At 49.2% G+C, this 17,554-nt stretch overlaps 1 protein-coding gene and 2 non-coding genes across 3 annotated transcripts; all 3 read right to left on the bottom strand.

Moving 5' to 3' along the window:
- Positions 1 to 1,020: 1,020 nt before the first annotated feature.
- Trnad-guc (transfer RNA aspartic acid (anticodon GUC)) lies at positions 1,021 to 1,092 on the bottom strand. The gene has a single exon. It is a non-coding gene; the product is annotated as a tRNA-Asp (tRNA).
- Positions 1,093 to 1,248: 156 nt separating this feature from the next.
- Positions 1,249 to 1,320, bottom strand: Trnad-guc (transfer RNA aspartic acid (anticodon GUC)). The gene has a single exon. It is a non-coding gene; the product is annotated as a tRNA-Asp (tRNA).
- A 2,931-nt stretch (positions 1,321 to 4,251) lies between these two features.
- Positions 4,252 to 6,154, bottom strand: LOC125944606 (uncharacterized). The gene has a single exon (XM_049665120.1). It carries the CDS (start codon positions 6,131 to 6,133, stop codon positions 4,862 to 4,864), a length of 1,272 nt encoding a protein of 423 aa, XP_049521077.1. The 5' UTR covers positions 6,134 to 6,154; the 3' UTR covers positions 4,252 to 4,861.
- Between the last annotated feature and the right edge of the window lie 11,400 nt (positions 6,155 to 17,554).

Below are 17,554 nucleotides of genomic sequence, written 5' to 3'. Positions count from 1 at the left end.
TGAGACCGTCAGCCGCTTCCTCGGCGTCAGCAGCATCCATGACGTGCTCTTCAATGACCTCGTCGATCTTCGCAGGGCCTGCGATGTTCGCATACGTCCGCACACACTGGCTCTCATCGTGCCCAAAGCGCCGGCAAAGGGCACAACGGAGTACGCGGCACTCCCGCCTTATATGTCCTGTGCGGTTGCACCTCAGGCACAACGGAGCCCTTCCAGGGGCCACGAGAAGTGCCATCATACCGGCCACTCGAAACTGATGTGGCAGATCGTCGATGGTCCCGCCCGCCTTGAGCTTCAAGGTTACGGTGCGCGTTGTCGACCCTTTGTCCGTGATGCCTTGCACCCGCCAGCGTTGTCTCGCCACGTCAGTGGCTTTTCCATAAGGGGCGAGAGCAGCACGGACGTCTTCGTCCGGGACATGGTGAAGGAGCCAGAACACCTTCACGCGTACCTCCTGACTTGCAGGGTCCAGCACTAGGCATCTTCTTTCTTTCACCATAATTTCGCCGAACGCCAACATTTTCTTCGTCGCCTCCGAGCTCCTGAAGGTAACCGCCCAAACGTGGTTCATCCGGAACGCCCCCAAGCTAACAACCTCGGGCAGCAGTCCCAGACGAGCCAGCGTGTCCCTGAAATCTTCGGCGCGTAAAGGCCTAGCGGTCACATCCCCGTGAAGGAAAACAGTATTGAAAACGCAGGGTCCTGTTGGCAATTGCGGCAAAACAACTTGGTATTCCTTGTCTTCATCGGCAATAATCCTGTTTCCGCGGCTCGGCTGAGCCGCAAACACCGCTCCACCGGAGCAAGACATCCCGCGTCCGTACCGAACGGTAGCCGGAAGTAGAATCTATACTAACGAGGAGACATGAAAAGGCGCACATAAAGCATTACATATATGAAACATTGAAAATGCAATATTCTGCGCACAAGTGTAGTTACACGCGCGCGCGAACGATAGATAGCGTGGGTGTGGTGACCATGGGAACACGCGTGCAGAAAAAAAAGGAAAAAAAAAAGACACTCCCCGTCGGGGAATCGAACCCCGGTCTCCCGCGTGACAGGCGGGGATACTGGCCACTATACTAACGAGGAGACATGAAAAGGCGCACATAAAGCATTACATATATGAAACATTGAAAATGCAATATTATGCGCACAAGTGTAGTTACACGCGCGCGTGAACGATAGATAGCGTGGGTGTGGTGACCATGGGAACACGCGTGCAGAAAAAAAAGGAAAAAAAAGACACTCCCCGTCGGGGAATCGAACCCCGGTCTCCCGCGTGACAGGCGGGGATACTGGCCACTATACTAACGAGGATTTTTTTTTCTTTCGTGGTATTTAATACATTAACATGTCATCCAAAAAACATTCACTAATTGTGCATAGTCATAGAAAGGTGGGTAGAATGAGTCACACACAGAAAAACAGAAGAAGCACTGTTCCGCTTTAAAAGGGTGGTAAGGCTAAGCACCTCACCAAAATGGGGTACCAGTCCGGTTGAACATCAAGTCTATCATAAACATTCTTTAGGTGCACAGTCATCTGGATGAAATTTACTCTTGTGGGTACAACCGGTTCGGCGTTGCGGTCCATCATTCGCGTCTTCCACAGACTGTGCATTCCCATGAGAAAGAACACGTCGAAAGGTACACTGTCATCATGGGTCGGCAGCAGATATCGCACTGTATGGGGGTTGATTTCAAGGTCTTTCTTTAGAGTCCGTTGGAGGATGTCCCAAAATAGAATGGCATCTTTGCAATCAATAAAACAGTGTTCAATTGTCTCTGGCACATCACAAAGACGACAATTAACAGAAGTCACAAATATACCCTTTTTCTGTAGCCATGTTTTTACCGGTAAAGTTTCACTATGAAGTTTGTAAAAGAATGTTTTGCAGCATGGGGATATATACATTTTACGAACTCGTTTTAGTACATCGTGGCCTGGCCATTCAATGTATAGTGATCGGTAAAATGGAGGTGGAAAAAGCATGGACAGTAAATCTTTGTATAACTTTTTACGCGACACGGAGTACAAGTATTCAGTAGAAAACCGAACTGTCAGGAAACGAACCGCCAAATAAACCTCCTGCATGAACCCCAACAAGCATAAAGGCGAAGAAAAATTTGATGAAACAACTAAATCAGGTAAAGCATCAACAAGTGTGACTTGCATGAATGACCGAATTATAGGATGTGAAGGATCGCGAAAAAAGAAGAAACGGGACACTATTTGCCGCACGTAAAGATGCACTAAGCCGAGCCCACCCTCACTAACTGGTCTAAAAACATTGTCTCTCCTCATGGGCTCGAAAGTGGAAGACCATATGAAAGTTGCAAAAATTCGGTGAAAGCGTTGGATGTAGAGCCTGGCACAGTGAATAACTTGCAATACGTAGTAAATTTTAGTTGCTAAAAACTTATTGCAGGCTTCAGCCCTTCCGAAAATAGAAAGTCGGTATGGAACGAATGTCTGAGCGTAACTTTGCAAGGCTGAAACCCGTTCTTTCCAATAGTGCGCGCTTAATTTATATGCGTCTAGCGGCACGCCAAGATACGTTGGCGGAACATGAGTCCACTTAATGCCTGCAAACTGTTCTGGCTTATAACACCAGGAGCCGAACCATAAGCCTAAGCTTTTCGAGGAGTTCATTTGTGCTCCTGATACGCTGCCAAATTTCTCTATTGTAGCTACAACCTTTTCAACACTGGGCTTATCTGTGCAGAAAAACGCTAGATCATCTGCATAAGCTAACACTTTAACCTCATTACCCAGTATGTTGAAGCCATGGATGGAACTTGACTGAATTACGCTTAAGCATAGTGGTTCCAGGTAAAGGGCGAAGAGTAGTGGGGACATCGGGCATCCTTGTTTTACCGAAGAGCAGATAGCAACGGGTTTGGACAGATGGCCATTAATAACTAAACGAGTAGAACAATGGGTGTAGCAAAGCCTAACTCCTTTAAGCACAATGGAGCCAACATTGGCGTGTTCCAGAAGAGAAAATAAATAGGAATGACTGACTCGATCAAAAGCTTTAGCAAGGTCTACTTGGAGCATTGCAAGCTGCTCAGTGGAACCGTAACAGTACTCAAGAAGTGTACGGGCGATATGTATGTTGGTCTGAATTGATCGGCCTCTAATTCCGCACGTCTGATGGGAACCAATGAGAATCGATATCGCAAATTGTAATCTATTAGATAAAACTTTTGCAAAGATTTTATAATCAACGTTTGACAGCGTGATTGGTCTGTAGCTTTCAACAGAACGCAGTTTTTCCTTATCTGAGCTTTTTGGGATTAAAACTGTGTGGTTTTTGCAAAAAGATTGTGGAAGGGCGTCCACCTCTAAACTTGTAATAAATATATCCAATAATATGGAACTGATAATCCCTTTGAACGCTTTGTAAAATTCGCTTGAAAGTCCATCAGGGCCGGGGGTTTTCGATAAAGGCAGCTGATCAATAGCTTGCTCAATTTCTTGAATGGTAACAGTACCACTGATGAATGCACACTCCTCATTCTGTAAAGGTTTTACTAGAGACACAAAACTCTCTAAGACTTTTGCATCATGATCTTCGGGAGGTGCACTGAACAAAGCATTGTAGTAACTTTCAAATTGTGAAATTATGTCATTCGTATTTGTTACAAGACTACCTTTGGAGTAGATTTCCGAAATTACTTTTGAAGTACCGTGACATCGCTCATCAAGTAAAGCTTGACGTGTTGGCTGTTCAGAGTGCAAAGCACGGCTGTTTCGAGATCGAACTCGCGCACCTCGGTAACGTAGTGCGTCATACTTTTGTAACTCACATTTAATATTTTCCATATCTTCTATGTAAGTGCCTGGCATTTCGCATTCCATCTCGTAAATGCTACTTAGGCTCTTGAGGAGCATTTTTTCTTCATTCTTTCTATAAAACGATTTCACCGACCCAATTTCTATAGCCACTGTGCGAACCTCTTGCTTAAAGAGTTCCCAAGCAGCAAATAATGGCAAGTCTGTAGAAAAACAAGTTGTTAGGGCCATACGCACACGATTGATAAATTCCTGATCATTTAGGAGCTCAGAGTTAAGTTTCCAGAGTGCCCACTGTGGTCGGAAATTGGTTACAGATTTCTCACCAATTTTTGCGATAACCATACAATGATCAGAGAACGAAACTGGGATAGTACTACAAGACAGTCTTCGGGAGAGGAGTGATGAAGAGACATAAATTCGATCAAGGCGGACGTAAGAGTGACCTTGAATTCGTGTATAAGAGCAAGAACCCTGTCCCGACGCTCCTATATCTATGAGCCCTGCATTCTCTATCACGTTAGACAAAACTTCACCACTCCTGTCTCGCTGAATGTTAATCCCACTTCGATCACTCGGATCACATACACAATTGAAATCTCCCATTAACACAATGCAGCGTTCACAGTCCAGTAGATTAGACACAGTATCAAATAAAAGAATTCGTTTGGCAGCGTCATTAAATGCGTAGAGGTTAACTATTCGCCATGGCACACCCTGCAACACAAAATCGCAGTATATGTATCGGCCTTCAGCGTCCACATGGTAACTAAATGCTGAACAAAGTAGGCTCTTTTTCAGAAACAGGAAGCAGCCCGCGGATAAACCAAGGGCGTGTGAAACGCAGACATTATATTCAGATAGAAAAGGTCGCAAGGCCCTTTCTGTTTCGTCATCACTCTCAATCTTCGTCTCCTGCACGGCGACGAAGTCGAGGTGATGCCTAGATAAAAGCCGGCGAAGCTGTGCCTGTTTCTGCAAAGACCTAAGGCCCCGTACATTCAAAGTTGCGAAGAGAAGTTGCTGTGTCAGCGCCATGGTGACTAACCACTATACGGACCTAATTATCTATGTGGTCGGTCCTTGAGGGCAACGGTGAGGCTCCCTCCGAACCCCCACCAGGCCTCCTGGACCGTGATCGTCGGCACTTTCCTGAGTGTTTCGATGTCTTGCGGCGACGTGCTTTTCTTGTGGTACTGGTCGTGTCGCTGTCCGTGCTTGTTTCCGATGTGTTTGTCGCACGGCGCTTCGGAATTGATGTATCCGCGTTACTTCGCCTGTCCTCTACCAGCACAGGGCACGTGTCGAGAAGCTTGGGTGAAGCAGATGATTCATTTTCGGCTGCCTCTTTAGCTTGCTGGGCAGGAACTGGCTGTTTGATTACGGGCGCCTCATTGCACTGTTGCTTGGACTGATCATCTGTCGCTTTGCTACCTTCCTTGTCCTTGGGCGGTTGTGCGATGACATTGTCTTTTACATCTAGACGAGACTTGCCGGCACAACTGGTCTCCGCGGCACAAGGAACATCTCCGGTCGCGTCGAGAACCTCTGTGGCGTCCATTATGTGTTCTTGCACGCATTCGTCAGGAGGTCGTGTCCTATGTCGTAACTTGTCGGCGTATGTTACCACACATTCTTCAGCTGTGTGGCCAAAGCGCCGGCAGTCTTCACAACGTGGAGTTCTGCAGTTGCGACGAATGTGGCCAACCTTGTTACAGCGGAGACAAAGCGGGGGTCTGCCTGGAATCAGTACAAGGCTCTGCACTCCACAGACAGGTAGTAGATGTGGAACGTCACCCACACCTACTCCGTCAGCAAGAGACAACACCACATCACGATTTAGAGTACGCATTTCTTCCATCTCCGATACTCTCCAGCTTTCTGCTGATATAGATTTCACTTTCCCGTAAGCCTGGAGTGAATCTCGAATGTAGGCGTCTTCCAAACGCTCAGGTAGCCATAAAAGCTTCATTTTTACTTCCGTGGGCTCAGGGTCCATGATGATGCAGCGTCTTCCTTTCACCGATAAATCCCCGCACGTGACTAGATTTGATTTTGCCATTGGTGACTTGCACGTCACCATCCACACGTGCGACATCTGAAATTGGCCAATGGAACTTATTTCCTTTAGGTCAATAACATTCCGAAGGGCGTCTCTGAAGTCTTGGGCTCTGTACGGTCGACCAGCTAAGTCAGCATGCAGGAAAACGGAGTCCACAACCAGCTTACCGGTAGGAAGACGAGGTAGCACAATACGGTAGTCATTGCTGCTGGCTGACGCCTGAGCAGCACCTCGGCCAGGGGCCGATAAATCCTTTGGAGCGGAGAACATGAAAAAACGCGACCGTTCGGAACGCCGTCTTACTATACTAACGAGGAGACATGAAAAGGCGCACATAAAGCATTACATATATGAAACATTGAAAATGCAATATTCTGCGCACAAGTTTAGTTACACGCGCGCGCGAACGATAGATAGCGTGGGTGTGGTGACCATGGGAACACGCGTGCAGACAAAAAAAGGAAAAAAAAAGACACTCCCCGTCGGGGAATCGAAGCCCGGTCTCCCGCGTGACAGGCGGGGATACTGGCCACTATACTAACGAGGAGACATGAAAAGGCGCACATAAAGCATTACATATATGAAACATTGAAAATGCAATATTCTGCGCACAAGTGTAGTTACACGCGCGCGCGAACGATAGATAGCGTGGGTGTGGTGACCATGGGAACACGCGGGCAGAAAAAAAAGGGAAAAAAAAAAAGACACTCCCCGTCGGGGAATCGAACCCCGGTCTCCCGCGTGACAGGCGGGGATAGTGGCCACTATACTAACGAGGAGACATGAAAAGGCGCACATAAAGCATTACATATATGAAACATTGAAAATGCAATATTCTGCGCACAAGTGTAGTTACACGCGCGCGCGAACGATAGATAGCGTGGGTGTGGTGACCATGGGAACACGCGGGCAGAAAAAAAAGGAAAAAAAAAAAAAGACACTCCCCGTCGGGGAATCGCACCCCGGTCTCCCGCGTGACAGGCGGGGATACTGGCCACTATACTAACGAGGAGACATGAAAAGGCGCACATAAAGCATTACATATATGAAACATTGAAAATGCAATATTCTGCGCACAAGTGTAGTTACACGCGCGCGCGAACGATAGATAGCGTGGGTGTGGTGACCATGGGAACACGCGGGCAGAAAAAAAAAGGAAAAAAAAAAGACACTCCCCGTCGGGGAATCGAACCCCGGTCTCCCGCGTGACAGGCGGGGATACTGGCCACTATACTAACGATTTTTTTTCTTTATTGCCGTCGTCGACGTACAAAATCAAATGTTACAAATGATAAAACGTGCCAGCCACACTTTGGCCAACACAGCACTAAAATCTTTTCAGTGACACCAGTTCATCCAATACAGACATCCATTGTGGTGGATCAGGCAGTACTTTGTATGCGTCTCTCACGTAAACAACACTCTCAATGAAGTGTTCTCGCACCGGTTTCACAACGATGTCTGCATGTTCAAATTGCATGCGAGTTTTCCACATCGCGTGGAGGCCCAGGACCATAATGAGGTCACACGGTACTTCCTCTGAGGTATCTATTGGCAAGAAGCGTATTCCATACGGATCCAGGGGTAACTGCTTCTTCAGCGTTCTCTGCAGAACGTCCCAGTGAAAGATCGGGTCCCAGCAATCTAGGAAAACATGTTCTATTGTTTCTGGTTTTTTACATAAAAAGCAGTCCGTTGTCCAGGGGATGAAAATACCCTTGCTATGAAGCCAGGTCTTAACGGGAAGTGTGTTTGTATGTAATTTGAAAAAGAAAGACTTAGTTGATGGCCTTACTGGCATTTTCTTGACTCTTTTTAGAACGTCCTGTCCGGGGCCTCCACGGTGTGGCGAACGGTACAAAGGTACAGGTAGCATCGTGTCCACAAGATCTCTGTACAATTGTTTTTTTTGTAACGATGGACAGATACTGCAGCGAAAAACGCACATTCAACATCCTATGCGCCAGCACCACTTCACGCAGGTACCCAGTCACGGTTCCCGGCATGTTCTGAGCCGACGAAACAACAAATCCTGGAAGAAGTCTACTCATCCGTACTTGAATTAGTGTTCGAAGAAAGGGATCATTTTGATCCCGCAGAAACACAAAGCGTGACACAATTTGTCGCAAAAACAAGTGAACCAGACCAAGCCCACCTTTCTTGACCGGGAAAAACAAATTTGTTCGACTCGTCCTCTCCCAGGTAGAGGCCCAAATGAAAGTGGCGAAAATGCGGTGAATTTTTTGTACGCTTACCCGCGCAGCACACAACACATTCATAACATACCATATCTTGGAAACTAAAAAAAGGTTGCAAACAGTGGCTCTAGAAAACATTGACAATTGCTTGCCTCTCCAACCGTCAGCCTTTTCCTTTGCTGTCGAAACTTGGTCGAGCCAGTACTGTTCGGGCTCACGGTAACTTCCGAGAGGCACCCCCAGGTACTGTGTAGGTAACCTTGACCAATTCATTCGAGAAAAGGTTTCCGGCGTGTCTTCCCAACTGCCATGCCAGAAGCCATAACTTTTATCCCAGTTTATCTGGGCTCCAGTTGAATCGCAAAACTTTTCGACTACAGCAGTTGCTTCTATTATGCTCGCTTTATCTGTGCAGAAAATCGCGATGTCGTCTGCATACGCCAATATTTTAACATGTGCCGCCTGTAGTCGATAGCCTGCTATGCGTTCGTTGTTTTTAATGGCCAAACAGAGTGGCTCGAGATAAGCAGCAAACAGAAGGGGCGAAAGCGGGCATCCTTGACGCACCGACGAGAGCACACGAAAGCTATCGGTGAGCTTCCCATTAACAATGAATTCGCGTTGAGCAGTTCTTGTACGCCATCGTGACGCCTTCCGTTATGACACTGCCAACATTCGTAGTGTTCGAGTATGTATAGTAGAGCCTTGTGCGAGACGAGGTCGAAGGCTTTCGCCAAATCGATCTGCATCATCGCGACGTAATCGCCAATCGCAGTCGCAACACTCTAGCACACTTCGAGCCACGTGTACATTTGTTGTAATACTGCGGCCCTTAATGCCACAAGTCTGGTGAGGCCCTACCACTGTTTTGATGACACTTTGCAGTCGTTTCGCTAAAACTTTCGTGAATACCTTTATAGTCAACGTTGGCTAGAGTTATCGGGCGATATGAGCCATGGCAACAAGCGTTTCTTTTCATCATCACTCTTCGGGATTAGCACGAATATGCGAGGTTGTGAAGGACAAGGGCAATCTTTTTCGGTCATACGCTTCGCTGATAACTAGATGGAGGACATGAGCCAGCGCTGACTTAAACGTTTTATAGAAAAGTAGCCCCTAAGCCATCAGGCCCAGGTGCTTTACCGGGCGCCAACTCGTCTATTGCGCACTCTATCTCACTCAGGGTAATGGGATGTTCTAGCCGTGCCTTAACTTCTTCATCGAGCTTTGGCATCAATGAAAGGAATTCCGTCTGGTAGCCATCTTTAGGTTCGCGTGGTTGACCTAAGAAGGCTTTGAAGTGATCGACGATCCCTTGTTTGATGTCGTTTTTGTCGGACGTGATGTCATTGCCTTTAGCTAGCTGGCGGATTTCCTTCCGACATGCGTACCTTTTCTCGTCTGAGAGAGCTCGTTTTGTTGGCGCTTCTCCCGCCCACAGCTTCTCAGACCTTGATCGCACAACGGCGGCTTTGTATTTCTCAGAGTCTATCCTTTCGAGTTCGGCTTTCACTTCCTTTATTTCGTTAACATACACACCAGGCTGGACACTTTCCATGCAGATGAAAAATTGCAGTTGCTGGCGAAGGTTCGTTTCTGCCTGTTTCAGGTTATGCCGAAGGACACTGCTTCTTTCAATAGCCATTGTTTTTACTTTCTGTTTAAATTCTTCCCATTTAATGGCGAAGCTTGCTAATTCGACTGAAATCAGGTTTTCTAGTTCCTTCGCAACGGCATCAACGAAAGCATCGTCATCCAGCAACTGCGCGTTCAATTTCCAGAGGTCCCAGTTAAAGGTGTGTTTGATCTGTCTTTTCCCGAAAGTGGCAGTTACCAAGCAGTGGTCGCTATATGCAATGGGTTGCACATCATATTCACTACACAAGGGCACCAATTCGGCTGACACATATAATCTATCTAGCCGAGCGTGGCTATCACGCTGGAAGTGCGTAAACTGCGGGTGGGTACCGCTGGCGAAGACACTACCGATATCTTCCAAGTCGTAATCGTGCACCAGCGCATTTAGCAATACAGCACTCTTATCGCGAACGCGTGAAACTTTTGCGCGATCGTCAGCAGTGCACACACAGTTAAAATCCCCCAGCAGTATGACCACCTTGTGGCAGTTTACGTACGCTTCAAGTCGCTCAAAGAAGATTCGCCGGTCTGTTTCAATATTCGGCGCGTAGATACAAATGACTCGGAAATCCATATCGCAATAACAAAAATCAGCCACTAAAAGGCGACCTGTTTCACACGAAAACACTGACTTCACACAAATGCCAAAGTTTCTTCGAATGAATATAGCGCAACCACCTGATCCACCAACAGCGTGAGAAACACACACGTCGAAGTGCGCACGAAAATTGGACACCATTCTGTCGGTTAGCTCTTGGCTCTCTATTTTGGTTTCTTGGATTCCCACAAGATGCAAGTCATTATCTAAGAGTAGGCGACTTAGCTGACATTGCCGCCTTCTTGCACCGAGCCCTCGTACATTTAACGTGGCTACACGTAGCGCTCCTTCGATATTAGCTGCCATGGCTACACGGTAGAATGGTGCCCGTCACAGTTACGCAGGGACGAGTGTTGATAATGACGCGCCGATAACCGCGTTGAGTGCCACAAATGGGAACACAACCCGACCTCTCGAAAACAACACTGACATGCAACTCGGGCCCTCGTTCCTGACACATATCCAAGAGAATAGCGCTCAGGGTGACGGCCATTGCACTCACGAACCCCCCAACCCGCCTCAAGCAAAACACAGAACTACGGAGGCGGTTTGCCCGCCTGCCGTGGATCGGCCGTAATGTTCGGCCGCAGCTTCAAGGTTGGTCTCCTCATACCTGGCGCTTTGGGCGGTGGCTCGTCTCCGCCGCTGCTGTCCTGCGTCGTAGCCAGGCTATTGGTCTGGTCGCGCGGACGTTTCCCCGCCTGCAAGTTGGCAAGCCCGGTATGGGTGTCCATGTCTTCATGTTCAGGGGGGGTGGAGGCCGCTCCCGGGTCAGGTGGGCTCTCTTCCTCACGGTTCGGCATGACTACAGTGCCCTCCACTTGCTCTTGCTGTTCAGTGTCGACGGCTTCATCGACATGTTGCCCCTGTTTCTGAGGTCGTGCCTCCGACTCTGCCACCTCGCCAGCTGCTTCCTTAGCCGTGGTCGATGTGTCTTCCATATCCGCCTCGTCCATGAGTAGGGCGGAGTTGTCGTCGTTGCTCACGGGTCCGGTCACGCTAGCGTACGTCCGCTCGCACTGACTCTCTTCGTGACCGAAGCGTCGGCAGGCACCACACCGCGGAATGCGGCAGTCGCGACGAATATGGCCCGTCCCGCGGCAGCGTAGGCAGAGAGGGGCCCTGCCCGGCACAACCACAAGAGCCAGCTCGCCGGAGACGCTCACCTGGTGTGGCAGGTCGTCAAGCATTACGCCCGGCTTCAACTTCAGCGTAACCAGTCTTGTGGTAGAGTTCTTGTCAGCCACGCCATGCACCCGCCACCGGTCGCGGGCGACGTCCGTGACCTTTCCAAACGGCGCGAAGGCAAGACGCACGTCCTCGTCAGGAACGGTGTGCAGCAGCCAATGCACTTTTAAGCGTACATCCTGGTTGGCGGGGTCAATGACGAGGCATCGGCCCTTCTTGACCTGTAGCTCACCAACACTGACGATCTTCTTCACAGCTTCGTTGTCTTTGAAGGTCACGGCCCAAACATGGCTCATACGGTAGGCCCCGAGAGCCACCACTTCCGGCAGGAGCGATAACGGGGCGAGCGCATCGCGGAAATCTTCCACCCGGTATGGGCGGGCCCTGATATCACAATGTAAAAAAACTGTGTTCACAACAAAACGCCCTGTTGGCAAACTCGGCAAAACAACTTGGTACTCGTTGTCCGCAACGACACTCCTGTTACCGCGGCCGCTCTGGGCCGCTGAAGCCGCTCCTGCGGAGCCCGTCATCATGCGTCCGTCACGCTCGGTGGCCGGAAGCAGAATCGTTGCTCCACAAGCCCCCTTTCTTTATTTATTGCCGGTCTTTGACAATGTACAATGCACACAGTATAGAAACAGACATCACAAAAAGAACACCTACAGAACATACTGAAAAACATGAAAGCCATCCGCCCAACATGGACTGACGTTGTCAAACTAAAATTCTTTTAAAGCTGTCAGAGGTTCTATCCTCGACAGCCAATCGGGTACACAATCTTGCATTTTCTTAATTTCAATGAAACGAGACATACTTTCTCGAAAATAAATACGAGCAGGCCTAGCGTCTGGGTCGCAATGGTACCCAGCCATCTGTGCCCGCCATATAAACAGTGGAGGCCATGGAGCATGATTAAATCGTATGGTACCCCGTCCTCATTCTTTATCGCTAGGTACCTGATCCCATGCGGATTCAACGGAAACTCCTTCTTGATTGTCCGTTTTAGGACGTCCCAAAAGTAGACACCTTCCCAGCAATGCAAGAACACATGATCTACAGTTTCAGGTTGCTTGCAAATCAAGCAGTGTGGGCCCCATGGTACAAGGAAGCCGCGTTCTTCCATGAATGTCTTCACTGACAGTGTTCCTGTGTGTAGCCTAAAAAAGAATGTTGTTGCCCCCCAGTAGGCACTTCCATTCTTTTACCGCGGATACCACCATTATTGCATCTATCCCGAGCACTCAAAACACAGTTGAATTCCCCCAACAAAAGCATGCACTTTTCACTGCTAATATACTGAAAAAGACTCGAAAAAAATAATGCACGTTCTTCTACCCCATTTGGCGCATATATGCATATAACTCGGAATTCAACTTTACAAAACACAAAATCGCAAATAACAATCCTTCCCGACTGACATGAAAACACACTTTGAACAACCAGGTCTCGTAACTTCTTAACAAACAGGACACATCCAGCGGACGTCCCTACCGCGTGGCTCACGACTGCATAATATCTAGTCGTGAAACGCCGCACCATGCTCCCGGTCTCTTCCTCCCCGTCTACCTTGGTCTCCTGGACAGCTAAAACGTCTATGTCGTAGTCAGTGATCAACCGTAGGACTTGACATTGCCTACGGCTAGCCGCCAAGCCTCGCACGTTTAGTGTGGCAATGCTGAGAGACGGGTCAGGTGCCATGCTGTACTAAAGAATGAAGTAGGCCCGGAGCATGGTGCTTACCTTTCACGACTAGCCCTCGGCTAGCCGCCTCCGGAGCCGCCCGGCTTCCCGGCGTTGTTGGTGGTGTGCTGCGCTTTGTCCACAGGCCTTCTCTCGGGCGGAACATTCGGTTTGGGTTTGAAACCCGAACGCCTCCCAAGAGGCGCTTTTGCCGGCGGCCCATCCCCGGTGCTGGATGCTGCGTTATCCTTGTCTCCGGCGTCGTCTCGGGGGCGCTTGGAGGTTGCACCGAGACTAGCAGCCCGGTCCCCGTCGTTGGCAGCCTCGCTCTGTTCCATTTCTGAATCTTCGTCATCGCTTTCGCCTTCACTCGCACCTTCCTTTCGAAGGACAGCTTCCGTGTCGACCCGTGGCGGCCCAGTCACTTGCTCAGCAGCTTCGTCCACCTTGGCTTCAGCGCCCTCCGGCACTGCCACGGTACTTGTCTTCGCTGGCGGCACTTGGTCTCCGGCTCCCTTAGCGGCGTCTTCAGCCTCGGCTGCATCCATCAGATTTTCGGCTGCCGCTTCACTCACTGCTGGGCCTGTCGCTGTAGCGTACGTCTTCACGCAGTCGGCGTCGACGTGCCCAAAACGTCTGCAACGGGAGCAGCGCGGCACCTTACACTCTCGCCGGACGTGCCCAGTGCCTTGGCAACGCAAGCACTGCATGGGCCGACCGGGAACGACCACCAAAGCGAGTTCTCCGCCGACGCGGACCTGATGTGGAAGGTCCTCAACCTCGACGCCGGTCTTCAGCTTGAGGAGCACGGTCCGCGTGGTAGAGGTCTTGTCCCCCATACCTTGGACACGCCACCTCTCCTGGCTTACCTCGTCCACGTTGCCGAAAGGCGCAAACGCCACGCGGACGTCATCGTCGGCAACGCCATACAGCAGCCAGTGAAGCCGAAGCTTCACCTGCTGGTCCTGTGGGTAGACGATGACGCACCGTCGTCCTTTCACTTGAAGTTCCTTCAGGGCCACTAGCCGTTTCGTGGTGGTCGCATCCTTAAGGGTCACCGCCCACACGTGATTGATCTGGTACGCCCCTATGCATACCACGCCAGGCAGCAAGCCCGTCGGCAGTAGGGCGTCTCTGAAGTCCTCGATCCTGTATGGTCTCGCACGTACATCCCCGTGTAAAAACACGGTGTTAGTAGCCACTCGTCCTTTAGGCAGTTGCGGCAAAATAAAAGGGTAATCCTTCTCTTCGTCGTTGGTCCTGTTTCCGCGGCCAAAAGTGACCGCTGTCGCTGCCCCGGGAGAGGCCATGATTCACGAACCGTCACGCTCGGTGGCCGGAAGCAGAATGTTGCGCCACAAGCCCGGATGCGGAAGGAAAGCTACTGGAGTACAGCCCATACTTCCCTTTTTGCCCACGAAAAAAAAATAACGAAAGCGAGAAACCAGCTTGCCAGGATTCGAACCTGGCATCCTCTGATTCGTAGTCAGACGCGTTATCGGTTGCGCCACAATTTTTTTTATTTATTGCCGGTCTTTGACAATGTACGGAACAATATCTCAAAAAGCACAACTACAAAACATATTGTAAAACATCAAAGCCATCAGTCCAACATGGACTGGCGTTGTCGAATTAAAATTCTTTTAATGCTGTCAGAGGTTCTATCCTCGACAGCCAATCGGGTACACATTCTTGTGTTTTCTTTATTTCAATGAACCGAGACATACTGTCTCGAAAATAAATACGAGCTGGCCTAGCGTCTGGGTCGCAATGGTACCCAGCCATCTGTGCCCGCCATAAACAGTGGAGGCCATGGAGCATGATTAAATCGTATGGTACCCCGTCCTCATTCTTTATCGCTAGGTACCTGATCCCATGCGGATTCAACGGAAACTCCTTGTTGATTGTCCGTTTTAGGACGTCCCAGAAGTAGACCCCTTCCCAGCAATGCAAGAACACATGATCTACTGTTTCAGGTTGCTTGCAAATCAACCAGTGTGAGCCCCATGGTACAAGGAAGCCACGCTCTTTCATGAATGTCTTCACTGACAGTGTTCCTGTGTGTAGCTTAAAAAAGAATGTTTTAACGCCAGTAGGCAGCTCCATTCTTTTCACCCGTTTCAGGACATCCTGTCCTGTTCCTCCACTGTATACAGCTCTGTACAATGGCACTGGAAATACAATGTCGCATACATCTTTATATAATGTCTTTCTTTTCACGTCAGAAAGATAATCGAAAGAAAAACGCACAGAAAGAATGCGCACACTATCGACTACTTCTTTAAGATAGCCGCGAATCGCCCCTGGCATACTATTAGTACTAACAATGAGTGCCGGCAAGGCGTCTCTTAACCTGAGCTGTTATACCGTACGCAGAAATGGATCACGCACATCTCGAAAAAACAAAAATCTACTGACAAGCTGTCGTACAAAAGATGCGCCAAGCCCAGCCCCCCTTCCTTCACCCGCCTGAACAGGTTTGTTCGGCTACATCTTTCCCAGCTAGATTTCCAGATAAAAATGGCGAACACTCTGTGCAACTTTTGTACGTTTACCCTTGAATAAAATAACGTCTGCATGACGTACCACAACTTCGTAATGAAAACTATATTGCATACAGTTGCCCTTGCAAAAATGGACAGGTTGATGCCTTTCCACCTGTCTGCTTTCTCTCTTGTTTCTTTTATTTGGTTCGTCCAGTATTCCTCGCTATGTTTGTAACTGTCCAAGGGAGGAGGAGGAGGCAAAAAAAAGGAAAGGCAGGGAGGTTAACCAGAAGCACGTCCGGTTTGCTACCCTACACGGGGGAAGGGGTTTAAAGGGATGAAAAGAAAGGAGAGAGAGGGAAGAAAGCACTCGCAGTATAAACACATGCGGTTGTCCAACACTTCACAATCGGTCGCTGAGGCCAGTCGACTTCATGAACTGTAACAATGCCCGCGTCGCTTTGTAAGCCTGCGACGCGTGGGGCCACGGTCCAAGAATCTTTGTCTCTGAAAAAGGTCTGCTGTCTAATCGGTCTAACACACTCCGGAGAAGATCACGTTCGGTCTCATAAAGATGACAAAAACACAACACGTGTTCCACCGTCTCCTCACAGTTGCACGAGTCACAGATTGGTGTGTCAGACATGCCCAGAAGGAATGAGTATGCTTTCGTAAAAGCCACTCCTAACCAGAGGCGGCAAAGTAAAGTTGCATCATGGCGGGGGAAGTTCGATGGAATTTGTAGCCTCATTGTAGGATCCAGCCGTTGGAGATGACAGTTCGTAAAAATCGGGCTGCTCCATGACGTTTTCTCTCTCGGTTTGAGCGAGCAAACGAAGACCCCTCGCAGCGTCTGTCCTCGATAAGGGTATAGGAACAGTCAGGGTTTCCTTATGGGCTGACCGGGCGGCATCATCGGCAAGGTCATTACCGACGATGCCACAGTGCCCGGCAGCCATTGAAAGATGATGTCATGTCCGTTCATGAGGGCTTGATGGAGAACCTCTCTGGTCTCAAACACCAGTGTTCATGTGTCTTGCGTCGTAATGCTGACTGCAGACTCTGAAGGGCTGCCTTGGAGTCACAAAAAATGACCCACTTTCGAGGTGGTGTTTCTACGATGTAATTAACTGCAGCACGTAGAGCGGCAAGTTCTGTAGCCGTAGAAGTCGTTGTGTGGGACACTTTGAACTTCCTTGTGACTTGTAAGGTCGGGATGATAAAAGCGCCTGTGGAGCTGGTGGCTGAGACAGATCCATCGGTGTAAACCTGCGTTCTTAACTCATATGCATCGTTCAGCAATGACAATGTCAACTGTCGTAGAGCTACCGTGGAATGACTGAGCTTGTTCGTAATTCCCGGAATCGTGAGGTGTACTTGTGGCTGCCGTAGACACCACGGGGGTGACAGTGGTCTTGCTGCTGGTGTAAATCCCGATGGAAGGCAGCCTTGATGTGTCGCAACAAGTTTCGAAAACGTGGCCTGAGGTCTTTGTGCTGGCAAAACAGCAATGTGATTGACTGGGTACGCGACACAGGTGTCGAATGTGTGCTCTGAGGTTTGTCAACCGTGATGTATGTTGGAATCAAGGTAGTCTCTAGCAATCACGATTGTTGCATGAGTCGAGGCGCATCGTGGAAGTCCAAGACATGTCCGCAGAGCCTGGCCTTGCAAACTTTTGAGGGTACGAATATTTGTTTTGCATGTGTTCGCCAAAACCGGCAAGCTGTATCGTAAAAAGCCCAGAAACAGTGTTCTGTACAGCTGCAGCATGGACCGTACCGACGTTCCCCAAGTTTTTCCACACAGGAACTTCATTATATGTATAATTGAAATTAGTCTCCGCTTAGGTAGATGCAGTGGGGCTCCATGAAAGGTTCCTGTCAATAATCCACCTAAG

This window comes from Dermacentor silvarum, chromosome 4 (genome assembly GCF_013339745.2).
Source record: "Dermacentor silvarum isolate Dsil-2018 chromosome 4, BIME_Dsil_1.4, whole genome shotgun sequence".
In the NCBI taxonomy this organism is placed as follows: domain Eukaryota; kingdom Metazoa; phylum Arthropoda; class Arachnida; order Ixodida; family Ixodidae; genus Dermacentor; species Dermacentor silvarum.
Note: the sequence above shows the minus strand (reverse complement) of the source record. Positions and strands in the feature narration are given on the sequence as shown.